The following is a 13,620-nucleotide window of genomic DNA, read 5'->3' as shown; positions in this document are numbered from 1 at the left end:
CTCTGAGACCCCGTCTGGGCAGTGAAGGGGGCTTAAAGGAAAGTGCTAACAATACTAGTTAACAATAAAATCGCAGCCACCATTTATGGGGTGCCTACAAAATGCAGTCTCTGCGCTAAGCGATTTAAATATATAGATGGTTGAAATCTCCACGACTCTAGGTAGCAAGTGCTCTTTAAATTCCCGGTTCGCAGGCGAGGAAACAGAGGTTCTGGGTGGATCCGGCTTTAAGGGAGGGGTTAAAGCACCGGACCTCTGACGCCTGAGTTCCCCGGCAGTCCCTCCCCTGCGGAGCGGGCGAGGTAATGAGCAGTAATTAGAGGTTATTAGCTGTACCCAGAGAGAGGGGCGGACTCTGCTTTGGGGGTGGGTCTAGGTCTGAGGGGCGGGGAGCTGCTCCCTCCAACCCAGAGTCTGGCTTCGGCGACCCTGCCCCCGAATGGGTTGAGCAGGATGACTACAGCTCCCCTCTCCCCCCCGCACTCCTCCGCTCCCCGCACCATCGCAGGAACACAATCACTCTAGCACCAGACTCCAGGTTACAGCCCACTCAGACGCACAACTGCACGCACGCAGGGGCCTTGGAGGCTCGTCTACACACCCACGTCCCCTTCCGAGTTGTTTTCAGCCTCCATCCCCTGGGAGTAGAGTGGAGTGGGGGGGAGTAGGGAGGAAGGGGACAAGGGCCAACAGTGCCGGCTTCCGGACAAGGCTGCCTTAACGGCGGCGGGCGTGAGAACAGCCGCCGCTGATTCCCTTATCCCGCACCCACTAAGGCGAGGGTGCTGCCAGTAAGGGGAAGCGGGGCCCCCCTGCCACCAGGCAGAAGTGGAAGGTGAGCCGGAGCTATGGCTGTTCCAAGGAGAGGAGGCTGGGATTATTTGTGAGAGGACCTGGTTGCCCAATGTTGGGAGACATGCTAGGACTGCCAAATATTTGGGAGTGGGGTCCCCAATACTTGCAAAACCCGCAGGGATCTTGATGTTTAGGAGGAATCTAAATATTCGGAGCATGGACCTGAATTGTTTTAACGTTGCCATGATATTATAGGCGTTATAGATGTTCAGGGAGGCAAAAGTCCCCAGATTTAAAGGAAGGTCTGGGTGCCCTCACGTTGGGGGAGGAGTCACAACCCTCCCTTTGGGGCGGCAAGGAATCTCATGTTTGGGGGGAAAGGGAGCTCCCTACGTTGGCAGGGAAGAGCAGCAATCCCTATTATGTGACGCAGGAAACCCCACTGTTGGGGGCATCAGTGTGCCTTCAATCCAAAGAGAGGGGTCACAAACCCTCATTTTGAAGCAGGGATCCTTTATTTGGGGGAAGGATTCAAACCCCCCACTTTCGGTGGAGAGAGCCCCAAAGTTTGGGGAATGATCTGGAGGCCTCCATTAAGGACAGGGTGCAGGTCTGGACCAGCAGCCCCCAGCTGGTTTGGGGACCCCACCCCCTCCTCTCTGTTTCCAGGAACAGCTGGGCCCAGCCTGGGCTGTACTGCTGGGAAGCGGGTGACTCAACCCCTCCCTGCGGCCACAGCTGGACCCCCGCCCGCCCCCTCCGGCCTTCACATCTGGGCAGAGACCCAGTCATGAGAGCTGGGATGGAGACCCTAGGTTCACACATTTGGAGATGGTGCCCCTCCCCCACCCCCGGGGCTGACCACAAGCTCAGGGTGGACACCATGCCCCATACCATGAGGGACTCTGGCAGGCTTTCTGCTCTCCAGACACTGACATTCCACCAGGACTCCCATCCTGACCCCCTCCCCGGGTCTGTACATGTCTCTGAGTCCATGTGAAGTGTGTTCACATCTATGTAGGTGTGAGATGGTGGGTCTGTGATTGTGTGTGCACAGGCCTATGTGTCTGCATCTACCTGTGTCTTGGGGACCTGGGAATTTACCCAACAGGCTATGTGTGTGATTTGGTGGTTTTGGGGGGTGCTGTCAGGGACTAGGGCACGTGCTTCTCTTTATGGGACCTTGCTGTGTGTCTATATCCCTAGGTCATTCTTTGTGTGAGAAGTGAATGTGTGACAATCAGTACTTCAGTATGGATTTAGGTTGTGTTTCTGTGACCGTGTCCTACTTTCTCTCCATCATGTGTTTTTCTGTGATAGCATGAGCCTGTCATGTTTGTCCTTGGTTTATCCATGTCCCCGAGACAATCTGGTGTCCCTGTGTGTGGCCTTGTGGGTTTGTGTCTGTGACCCTACTTTACTTCATGTGCCCTACTTGTGATGTGTGCGTGACAGCATGACCGTCGTGTGTCCGTCCCCAGCATGTGTCTCTGTGCCTCTACAATCTCCATGTGAGAGGAGTGGCTGTGTGACAGCTGGAGTCCTGAGGTCCAAGACTTTTATCTGTGTCTTACTTTGTCTCGATGGTGTGGCTTTATCGGAGTGTCTGTATATGCCACCTATCTGTGTATGAAAATGGCCCTACCACAAACGATGTGTGACAGTGTGACCCTGCCCACATTCGCCGCGGAGCTGGCTGGACTAGTTAATGTTTGTGCCAACGTGTGGCAGGTGTATCCTGTGTCCGTGTGACACTGTGGATCTGAGAGTTTGTGACCTTGCGTGGGGGGGTGTCAAAGTCACACAAGACAGCGTGAGGAGGCGGTGATGTGCTGGGGGGGGGGTGCGTCAAGCGCCCGGAGTCCTGCCGCTCTTGGCCCCTCCCGGCGCTGCGGGGGCGCGTGCGTCGTGCGTGACGTGAGGCACGACGGGGGTCGCTGCGTGCGTGGAGCCAGACGCGATCGTGCGTGCGAGCGCGGGGGGATGGGCTAGCTGCGTGCGTGCGTGCGTGGGCGGCCGCGGGGGTTAGGCGCGCGGGGGAGCGCGGGGCACAGCCCCACCCTGGCGGGGACTTTGGGCGCGGGTGAAACCCGGGAGGGGGCTGCCGTTAACCCCTTCCTGCCCGACCTGAAACTTGTGGCCCCTCGATAGAGCGCGCGGGGGCTTCCCCGGCGCGCGGGGACCGTCCCTGACGAGGGAGGAACCCCGCCATCGAGCTGAGAGACCCCTCGGTTACCATGGGAACCGGAGCTTCCCGCGCGGCCGGGCTCGTGCTTCCTCCCCCCTCCCGCTCTTCCTCCAGCTCCGTATTCCACCGACAATGCGCTGCCCGCTCCTGGCCTCCTGGTCTCCGGGGAAGGGGCTGGGGTCAGCGAGGCCCTGGCATGCGTGACTCAGGCCAGCTTGAGGGTCCCCTGGCCGCAGCCGACCTCGCTCCCCTTCTCCACCCCGTGACTCACCCCTCGCGGCTTTCCCCTTGTGTGACTCAAGCCCTTGGGGAGGGGGCTGCGGACTCTGAGACCCCCCCCTCCAGGCAGTGGGGGCTGAGAACCGAGTACTGGGGGCCTAGAGCTTAAGGAGTGGGGCTCTACCTCCGGCGAGGGTCGGTGTCTGGTGTCTTCCCTTAGACATCCCTTGCCAAGGTCACTAGAGCCGTTTCCCCCACCCCTGAATTGGCAGTACCTACCCCCCAACCCTCTGGGAACCCAGCCCCCAGCCCCTCCCCCATAGCCCACAGGAAGTTTTTGCAGAGCCCATCGGCGATGAAACGGTTAAAGCCGTTTTCTTATTCATTTCATCCAGGGGCTCCTTTTGACTCAGAGCAAGCCAGGCGCCCCCTTGAGCCGGGCCTCGTGGGGGCCTGGGTTCATACTCCACCCCACATGTACCATTTTTAGAGAGGGGAGGGAAGGCTGTTGGTGAGCTGGCTGGGGGTCTTGGGTAGCATACAGGGTTGGGTTCAAATCCTGCCTCTGCCCTCATTACTCTCTGGGTCTCGGTTTCCCCATCTGAAAATGGGGAATAACTATGACCCACTTATTGTGGCGTTGTGGGATTAAGTGAATACTAGATGGGACGCTTTGTTCCCAGAGCTGGGCAGAGGAGCAGGGAGGGGGCTTGGCCGGTAGAAGGACCCAGGCTCCTCCTGTCTCTCAGGCCTGGGTGTCAGGGTGACCAGCAGAAGCGAGTCCTTGTGGGGCGCGCCATGCCCCACCCAGGCGCTCTGAGGCCATGGGGTTCATCCCGTCCACCCCCTGCCCGGGGCAGGCACCCAGGAAGTGAGAGGCGGGGCAGGAATGAGGCGGAACCTGTTGGGCCCGTTGCCTCCCCACCCCTCACCCTCATTCCGGGGCCCTGGCATGCCCCCCGCCACGTTGCGGCCCCACCCCCACCGCCCTGGACGCCTGGGTCCTGACCCGACGGTGGCCCAAGGGAGGGGATGTCGGCGGAGACAGCGTCTCGGGAACATCCTGTGGACTGCTGGCTGTGGACTGCTGGCTGGACAGACCGGAGGGTCAGCCCCTCCCCGGGCAGGGCAGAAATCGGCTGGGGGCAGAGTAAACATGGCCCAGGGTGGCCAGACTTGGGGGGGGCGGCAAGGAGTGTACACATACACAGTCACACACACAACACCCGTGTCACCCTGGCCACAGAGAGACTGCCAACCGGGGACACACTGACAGGGTCAGACACAAATCTGGGCAAGACGGCTGTCAAACACAGACACAGTGACAGGGCAGACTCAAGAGGAAGATTGAAATGCTGCCAAACACACAAAGACACCGACAGGCCAGAAGCATAACGGCAGGGAGTGAGTGATACAGATAAATCAACTCAGCACACAGGCAAGATGGACACACGGACAGACACAAATACAGAAGGACATTGACATTCTGGTGAGAAGCACACAGCCTGGCAGACAGTGGCATGCTCACAGGCACTCTGAGACAAATGTGACAGGCCAGAAACACACAGGCAGGACGGACACACAGAACTGTGTGTCAGACACAGACGGGCAATACATGCATGTGGATAGACTCAGAGAGAAGGGACAGTCACTTTCAGTGCAGGCTCCCCAAGAGCTGCACTAGAGATGTTCATACAGTGTCAGATCCTGACACACAAGAAAGCAACACAGGCGCGCGCACACACACACACACACATACATGAACACACACTAGCAAGATCACCAACTCAAAAAGATACTCAGAGGCAAGAGAGACATACATAAACCTATGGGAGATGGACATATATAAACCTATGGGGAAGGACACATACAGACCATAACAGAATCCCCCCACCTCCCGCCACAGTTGCACACACACTCAGAGATGCTCTGAGAACATCAGAAGTCAGCCTTACAGATACACACTACCTCACCGATGACACACACGTCAGACCCTCCGACAGATTGGGCAGATGTAAGCAGACAGACTGACAGTCACACACATGGTCTAGCCAGACAGTCACACCCAACGCAGAGAAGCATTGACAGGCCACAGTCGGACATTCACTAACACATTGGCACAGAGACACCGTGAAAGAACCTGTTGGCTAACACACACACACACACACACACACACCAGCCACAGAGCCCACATAGACACACACACATAGCTGAGCCACAGACACACACCAGCCACAGACCTCACACAGGCAAGCCATGGACCTCACACACACACACAGACACACATACACACTAGACACGAATAGGTTAGCCATATGAACTCCAAAACCACCTACATTCATGTACATAGGCCAGCCACATGCAACCTATTTCATAGACCATACACATACTCACACACACACTACCCCCCCAACTCCCCCCCACCCCGCCAAAGCAGGCAGGTCCTACACACCCCTGCAGTGTTGGGCCAACACACAGACACATGCCCTGAGAAGACAGGCCTCACACACACTCTCACATGTCCTGACAGGCCAGCCACACACTAACCCACAGCCAACCAGACACACACGTGCCCCTGGACCATGCTGCGGGGCTCTGGGCTTCCCAGCCAGTCTCTACCCCCACCCAGAGATCCTGGTGCTTCCTCTCTCCAACCATCGCCCCCACCCCCCGACTCCCGGCCTGCTGTTTGTCACTTCCCCTAGGAGGCCCAGCTCAGCAGCCTCAGTCCCTGGTGGGATGTGGGCCTGTTTTCTCAGCACATCCCCCGTAAATGGGGCACCTGGGATCTCAGCCATGCTCAGGCCCCCCAAGACCTCGCCAGCAGTGGGGGGCACAGAAACAGCTTTGTGGGAAACTCCCCTCATGCCCAGCTGAGTCAGCCTGAGGAGACAGACTCTCCTTCCTGCTTCCAAGAAAACCGAGCAGCTTCCTCTCCAGGAGAGGGGTGAGGGACCCCCCAAACCACAGAGGTGGAGGAGGGAAGTAACTGGAAAGCCAGGGGTTCCTGGGGGAGGGCCTCCGTGATCCTCAGCCTCTTCCTGCCAGCTGCCTGTCCACACCCAGGGGCAGGGACGAGGGAGCCTGGGTGCTATGACTTGCGGGTTCTCGTCCTGGCCTGCCCACTGGCTGACTCACAGGCAGCCCCCAGCCCAGTTTCCTGGTGAGGGCCCTGCCAGCCAGTAGGCCAGGGGGGAGGGGGGTCGCCAGGCTATTTATAAGAAGGAGAAGTCCCTCCTGCCAAGGCCAAAAGCCCCAGAGAGACCCGTAGGTGGAGGGGGAGGCGAACTTCCTCCTTATCCAGTCCCCCAGGCCCCGGGCCCCTGGGCATGAGGGAAGCCTGGGCACAGACTCCTCAGCCAGATGCTAGTCTGGAGCCCAGGGCCTGGGCAGTACCCAGATGCTAGTCTGGGCACCCAGGGCAGACGGAGGAGGGGGCTATCCTCACACCTTCCTCACAGGGACGGCCAGCCTTGGCGCCAGTGGGGCGGCATGAGGTGGTGGCACCCAGGCTAGAAGGGTGAAACTGGCAGGGGCTTGGAACCGGCTGTACCAGCTTAGCTGGGCCCCCGCCCTCCCTCACTGGCCCAATCCCCACCCCCTGGTCAAACACCCGTGCAGAGAGCATGCTGACCTGCCCCCAAACACACCAGCAGCCCTCTGCCCTGTGCCCAAGCCTGGATAAATGAGACCCTTCATGAAAGGGCCTGCAGAGCTTGGCATACAGTTGGCACTGCATAAATGCCTCTCTGATTGTCATTATCCACATAAAAAGTGGCTAATGCTCTGGAGCCAGACAGCTCAGGTTCTAGGTCAACTCCAGTGCTTATAGCTGTGGGATTTCAGGCAAGTTCCTTACCTTCCTGTGCCTAAGTTTTCTAGTCTGTTAAACGGGGCTACAAATAGCATGCATTTCGCTGGGCTGTTGGAAGCAGGCAATGAATTATTCTATGTAAACCACTTAGAAGAGTGCCTGGCCCATGGTAAGAGCCATATAAGTGTTAGCTACAAAAATAATAATTATTATTTCTCAGTCTGCTGTCTGCATGACTCTAACCCTGCATCCCTCCCTGCCCTGACCCCCACCCTCCATACATCCACTTTTCCTTGCTGGGTCCTTGGCCTCCATCTCTACCCTTACTGGGCCAGTCTCACCTCTCTCCAGGACTCCCCTGGCATGGGCAGCCTCAGCACTGGTCAGGGCTGACTCACTGTGGCCTCCTGGCCTGTGGGACCTGCAGGTTGGCTTCCTGATATGCTGCCCTCCAGCCAGGCCTGCCCAGCCCCCCGACGTTGCCCGCTGCGCCCCCGCAGGGCCCAGCCAGATGTCAGCTGCAGTTATTAGCATGGGCAGGAGACACAGGCCTGGCAGCTTGCCTGCCAGACTCAGCGGCCACTGGAATCTCCCTTGAGCCTGAGGCGGGGGAGGGGAGCAGTTCAAGCAAGGGAGGAGGAGAGGGGGTACCCAGGGATCACAAGGACCCTCCAAAGATGGGGACACCCCCAGCTTCTCATGGGACCTTCCTCCCCAAAGCCACTGCTCTGCCGGACTTCCCCCAGCCCCCACAGAGCTCAGTTTCTCTTTTGCCTCTTTCGTTTTCCTTCTCTCCTCCACACTTGGTGAGCTCTGCGCTTGCCCTACAAAGTCTGGCTAGCCCCCCACCCTCAGCCTCTCTCTACCCTAAAGAAACTTCCATGCTCCCAAAAGACAGAGGCCTCACACTCTCTCTGAGTGAGAGAGAGAGAGAGAGAGAGAGACCGAGGTCACCTCTGGTTCTAGTGGCTCACAGCCTATCTGCTTGGAAGTCCCACCTTAAGTCTAACTGGAAGCCTCACCATCTAAACCTTCACCCATTTCTGGGGAAGGGGCTCTGGAGGGGTTCCCTCAGATGAGGGAGACAACTCAGATGAGGGAAAGGATCCCCCTTTTAGGTATTCTGGATGGTGAGGCGACCCGCACACTGAAACAGGAGTAGGGCCCGTCACCCACATGAGTGAAGGTGGGGACACCCCAGCCCCTAGGGATGTATGGGGGGAGGGGCCCCAGACCTCCTGGCAGAAAGTAAGGGCACCCAGCTCGAGGTAGGAGGCAGCCGTGCCAGCCCGCCCAGGCACCGGGGTCGCCTCGAGGCACTGACCCGCCCCCTCCACGCCCGTCGGGCCGGGGGCGAAGTCCGACCCAGGCCCGCGGGCAGGCGGGGACCTGCCAGGCTGGGTCGAGTCGGGCAGGGCCTGGCAGGACGCGGCCCCAGAGCGGCTGGGTGGGGCCGGGCCAGGCGGCCGGGGCTGGTCGGGACTAGCCGTCCTGGGGCCCTGGCGCGCCCTGGGACCTGGCAGATCGGGGCTGCCGGCTCCTGGCCGGTGCTCCGGGACAGCGTTAACCCCACCCCTTCCGGTGCCCTTATATGGGCGGCGGGGAGAGACTCCGGGGGCCGCCCCGCCCCCAATCCTGCCCGCGGACTCCGGCCTGTTGCCATGGCGACGAGGCCCCGGTGAGTCCCCCTCCGTCAGGCCGATGGAATCGTCCTGGACTGCCAGCCTCGGCGATCGCCTGCGGGCGCCAAGGGCTGAACCATTGCTTGGGTGGGGATCTACGACTGGAGACCTCTGCGGCGGGGCCTGTCCCACGCCCCTGGCTTCCTCTGGGGTCGCAAGCCCAGGTTCCTCTTACGAGGCGCAGAACCCGGCTGGACCCAGGGCGGGGCGCATGGTCCCGTAGGATTCGAGTGACGGAGGCAGGGCCCTGTTCCTTCCCCCTGGGCTGTTGCCACACTTCCTGCCGCGGCGCTCTTTCCCCAGCCTGTTTCTAAGGAAGGAGTGGGGTTGGGCGACCGCGCCCCGGCCGTCGGGCTGGGTCTAGGCACCAGGAGCCGACACTATGTCGGTCAAGTCCAGGGTCACTGGGGGAGGTCTTTGGGGTGGCGACAGAGTATACAGGCACCTAGAGGTCACCCACAAGAGGGGACGCCGATCGTGGAAGATGCAGCAGTCTAGGTCCCCAGGATCCTCAAAAGACCCCTCCTTCTCTCATGTCTCAACCAGAGACCCTCTGTCAGTACTATCTCAGTACTGAAGGGGTGCCCCGACCCTTCTAATTCTCCTCCGTCGGGCCTTCGCAGATGACCCCCAGTGACCTCCAACCTCTGACAGTGTCTTAATCTTCTACCCCACATATTTTCCTTGACTCAGTGTACCCCAGGACCCTCACTCACTTTTTCCATATATAGGACCCCCAATTCCTTCCCCTTCCAACTTGTGGGGGACTCTCAGTCTCTCCCATGGACTCCAGGACCCCTACTCATTTTCTGCATAATGGGTGTCCAGCAGCTCCCGTGTACACTTTTGATCGCTCCCCTTCCTCACTTTTCCTGGGTTCAGTTCCTCTCGTGAAAATTCCAGTCCCTCAACTCTTCTGTACCCTGGACCCCCCACTCAATTTCTGAGTCAGGCGTCTCCTTACCACTCCCCCACCTACCCTGCTTAACCCTCCTGTCTCTCCTTTGGGGGATCTCTCAGTGTATTCTCAGCCCCCCAGCCCCTCTGGAAGACTCCAGATCCCTCAGGCCTTTCCGTGTGCAGCTCGGGACCACCCCCGTCCCCCCAACACACGCACACTTGGTCTGTACCAGTTCCTCGTATCCCTCATCGAGTACTCCAGGGGAGTCATCGCCCTCCCTGAAGCCTCTCCCCGTGTACCTCTGACCGCCCCAGCGCCCCCTTCCTCGCGCACCGGGGTCCTCTGAGCCCCTCCCCCTGCAGTCGCTCCGAGCCACCCAGCCCGTGGCCGCTGTTTACAAGGACACGCGCTTCCTGACAATGACGCGAGCCGCCTCCTCCCCTTCCCCACGCTCCAGGAGGGGGGCGCGGGGGCCCGGCTCGGGCGACCGCCAATCGGAGCGCACTTCCGCAGCTGACAATCGCCGTATAAAGGCGTGTGGCTCCGGCTGAGCGGCCGGGACCTTGAGCGCGTCCAGGCCAGCATCGGAGCCAACGGGGAGCGGGGAGCAAGGGGGACGCAACACGAAGAAAGCGAGTGCGCCAGAGCGGGGCAGAGGGGCTAGAGAAGCCGCACAGAGCTTCCGTGCACAGCCGCCTGTTGGCCTCTCTCGGCCCGTACAGGCCCCCGGGAACGCGCGTCCAGACACCTGGTCCAGCCACCTCCGCGGACTGCGCGCGTCTCGCTGCAGCGAGGCCCGGGGCGGCCCCGCAGGGACCCTCAGACCGACCGGGCCGCCCGGATGTGCACTAAAATGGAACAGCCCTTCTACCACGACGACTCATACGCAGCGGCCGGATACGGCCGGACCCCGGGCGGCCTCTCTCTACACGACTACAAACTCCTGAAACCCAGCCTGGCGCTCAACCTGGCCGACCCCTACCGAAATCTTAAAGCACCCGGAGCGCGGGGCCCCGGCCCAGAGGGCAGCGGTGGCGGCAGCTACTTTTCCAGCCAGGGCTCGGACACCGGCGCGTCGCTCAAGCTCGCCTCATCGGAGCTGGAGCGCCTGATCGTCCCCAACAGCAACGGCGTGATCACGACGACGCCCACGCCCCCGGGACAGTACTTTTACCCCCGCGGGGGTGGCAGTGGTGGAGGTGCGGGGGGCGCAGGGGGCGGCGTCACCGAGGAGCAGGAAGGCTTCGCCGACGGCTTTGTAAAAGCTCTGGACGACCTGCACAAGATGAACCACGTGACGCCCCCCAACGTGTCCCTGGGCGCCAGCGGGGGGCCCCCGGCCGGGCCCGGGGGCGTATATGCCGGCCCGGAGCCGCCTCCCGTCTACACCAACCTCAGCAGCTATTCTCCAGCCTCTGCGACCTCCGGAGGAGCCGGGGCCACCGTCGGGACTGGGAGCTCGTACCCGACGGCCACCATCAGCTACCTCCCACACGCGCCGCCCTTCGCCGGCGGTCACCCGGCGCAGCTGGGCCTGGGCCGCGGCGCCTCCACCTTCAAGGAGGAACCGCAGACCGTGCCTGAGGCGCGCAGCCGCGACGCCACGCCGCCGGTGTCCCCCATCAACATGGAAGACCAGGAGCGCATCAAAGTAGAGCGCAAGCGGCTGCGGAACCGGCTGGCGGCCACCAAGTGCCGGAAGCGGAAGCTGGAGCGCATCGCGCGCCTGGAGGACAAGGTGAAGACACTCAAGGCCGAGAACGCCGGGCTGTCCAGCACTGCCGGCCTCCTCCGCGAGCAGGTGGCCCAGCTCAAACAGAAGGTCATGACCCACGTCAGCAACGGCTGCCAGCTACTGCTTGGGGTCAAGGGACACGCCTTCTGAGCGCCCCCCTATCCCCCGTACGGACATTTTCCCAACCTGGACGGCTGGGCGCACGCCTCCCATGGGGCGAGGGGGCAGGCGGTGGGCACCGGCCCCGGGGCCTGGGGACGCCACAAACCACACTGGACTCCTGCCCGCCCGCTCTGCGGCCAGTCCTTCCACCTCGACGTTTACAAGCCCCCCTTCCACGTTTTTTTTGTATTTTTTTTTCTGCTGGACTCAATTCATATTGAATATAATATATTTGTGTATTTAACAGGGAGGGGAGGAGGGGGCGATTGCGGCGGAGCTGGCCCCGCCGACCGGTACTCAAGCCCTCGGAGATACTGGGGAGGGGACCCCCGCCCCCGCCCTCCCCCCCTCTGCACCGTACTGTGCGGAAGAAACGCGCAGTCGGTATCTAAAGAATTTATTTTAAGATGTGTTTGTGTGTGTGTTGTTCTTACTTTTTATTGAATCTATTTAAGTAAAAAAAAAAAAGGTTCTTTATTAATTTCTGTTGTCTTTTTTTCCAAGCCGGGCGGGCAGAGGGAGGAGAGTAGTGGGATGCCCCCACCCCACTGCGGTTTGTGGCTTGCTCCTGTAACTGTGTCAATCTCGCCAGCTTTGTTCAGACATCTTGCGTCCCCAGCCTGGGTGTCCAACCCTTCTTGCGTCCCCCGATCTCCCGGGTTGGAAGGTGCAGGGCGGGACCAGGTCCCGCAACTCCCCAGCACCGGGGGACAGGATGCCTGGGGCGAAACGCGCAGTGCGCAGGCGCGGCCCCGCCCAGCCGCGCGCGCCGGGGCTTTCCCCGCTGACGCTACGGAAGCGCTGTCCAAACATGGGCTGATTCTGCCCAGTGACGCGACGGCGGTCTCTGGGCAGATTCCGGGAATCCCCTCCCCCGCTCTGCCGGGCAGGGCCGCGGCGCCGGGAAAGGGGCCGGGATTTTCCCAGGCTGGCGGCTACCAAGGCCCGGAAAGCCCCAGGCCTGGGTCCAGAGCGTCCGCGGTGGGCGGGCCGCACTCCAGAACCCCGGGAGCCACCCCAGAATCTCCCCCATCGGGCTGGTGCCTGGGTCCTGCCGAGCCCACGCCAGCTCCGTCTGACCTGACCCGGGAGGGGGGATGCAGTTGCCTGCGCGTCGTTGCCGCCGCGATCCCCTCCCCACCCCCGCCAGGAAGGGCGGTGCCCGCCTGCCAGTTTCCCCTCCCGGGTGCCAGGCCGGGAGCGGGGCGACTGCCAGGTCTGGTCCTGCCGGGGCGGCTGCTCGGGCCGCCGGGCGCCGCCGCCGCCCTCTCATGGGGCTGCCTCCCCCGCAGCTGTGACGGGTGCGAGGGCGGCTGGTGAGCCCCGATGGGGATCTGGCTGGCTTCGGAGCTGGAAGCCCCCAGAGCAGCAGAGAAAAACACAGATCGAGAAACCAAGCCACAGGGGCGAGGTGGGGTAGAACAGACGCTTCATTAATTCATTTATAAAGTACTGAACAACCTGGCCCAGGAGTCACAGACGGGACCAGGGCCGACAGACAATAAACAAGCAAACGTGATTCGGAGATGGTGGTAAGTGCTAGGAAGAAAAAAAAATGGTCAAAGTGGTAGTGATGGGGCTGGGGAGGTTAGCTGCTTTGGAGAATGGATTGGGAACATAGAACTTTAATGAGGCGATTTTTCAGCAACTTTGAAGCTGAGCCCTGAGAAAATCCTGAGTAACAGCGTTCTGGCAGAGGGAACAGCACATGCAAAGCTCCTGTGGCCAGAACAAGATCAGCCTGTTAAAGAACAGCAAGAAGGCTGTGTGCTGCAGTGGAGTGAACCAGGAGTTGGGAGATGAGGTCAGGGAAGACCACACAGGGCCTTGGGGAGGAGTGTAGATAAAATCCCAAGGCTGAGATGGGCGCCCTTGGAGGGCGTTAGGCTGGATAGCAGTAATAATGGGTCTGTGGATTAAATGAGCTTGTCAGTCCTGTTCTGTGGAAGGAAATGGGGGCTCAGAGGGGCAAAGCCACTTGCCTGAACATGCACAGCATCAAACTGAGCTCCTTCAAACACTGTCTTCCTCCTAACACCTGCCTCCCAGCCTAACCCTCATCCTTCCACTTCAGGGGCAGAGGCACAGCCCTTCCAACCTGGGGTGGTGTAGAACTTGCAGCAG

General features: G+C 60.6%; 1 protein-coding gene across 1 annotated transcript; it reads left to right on the top strand.

Moving 5' to 3' along the window:
* The first annotated feature begins 10,180 nt into the window (after positions 1 to 10,180).
* JUNB (JunB proto-oncogene, AP-1 transcription factor subunit) lies at positions 10,181 to 11,977 on the top strand. Its single transcript, XM_082834944.1, has one exon. It carries the CDS (start codon positions 10,441 to 10,443, stop codon positions 11,482 to 11,484), a length of 1,044 nt encoding a protein of 347 aa, XP_082691070.1. The 5' UTR covers positions 10,181 to 10,440; the 3' UTR covers positions 11,485 to 11,977.
* The last annotated feature ends 1,643 nt before the right edge of the window (positions 11,978 to 13,620 follow it).

Source organism: Leucopleurus acutus, assembly GCF_964270905.1.
Source record: "Leucopleurus acutus genome assembly, chromosome: 3".
Taxonomy (NCBI): domain Eukaryota; kingdom Metazoa; phylum Chordata; class Mammalia; order Artiodactyla; family Delphinidae; genus Leucopleurus; species Leucopleurus acutus.
The sequence above is the reverse complement of the archived record's forward strand: the minus strand, read 5'-3'. Positions and strand labels throughout refer to the sequence as shown.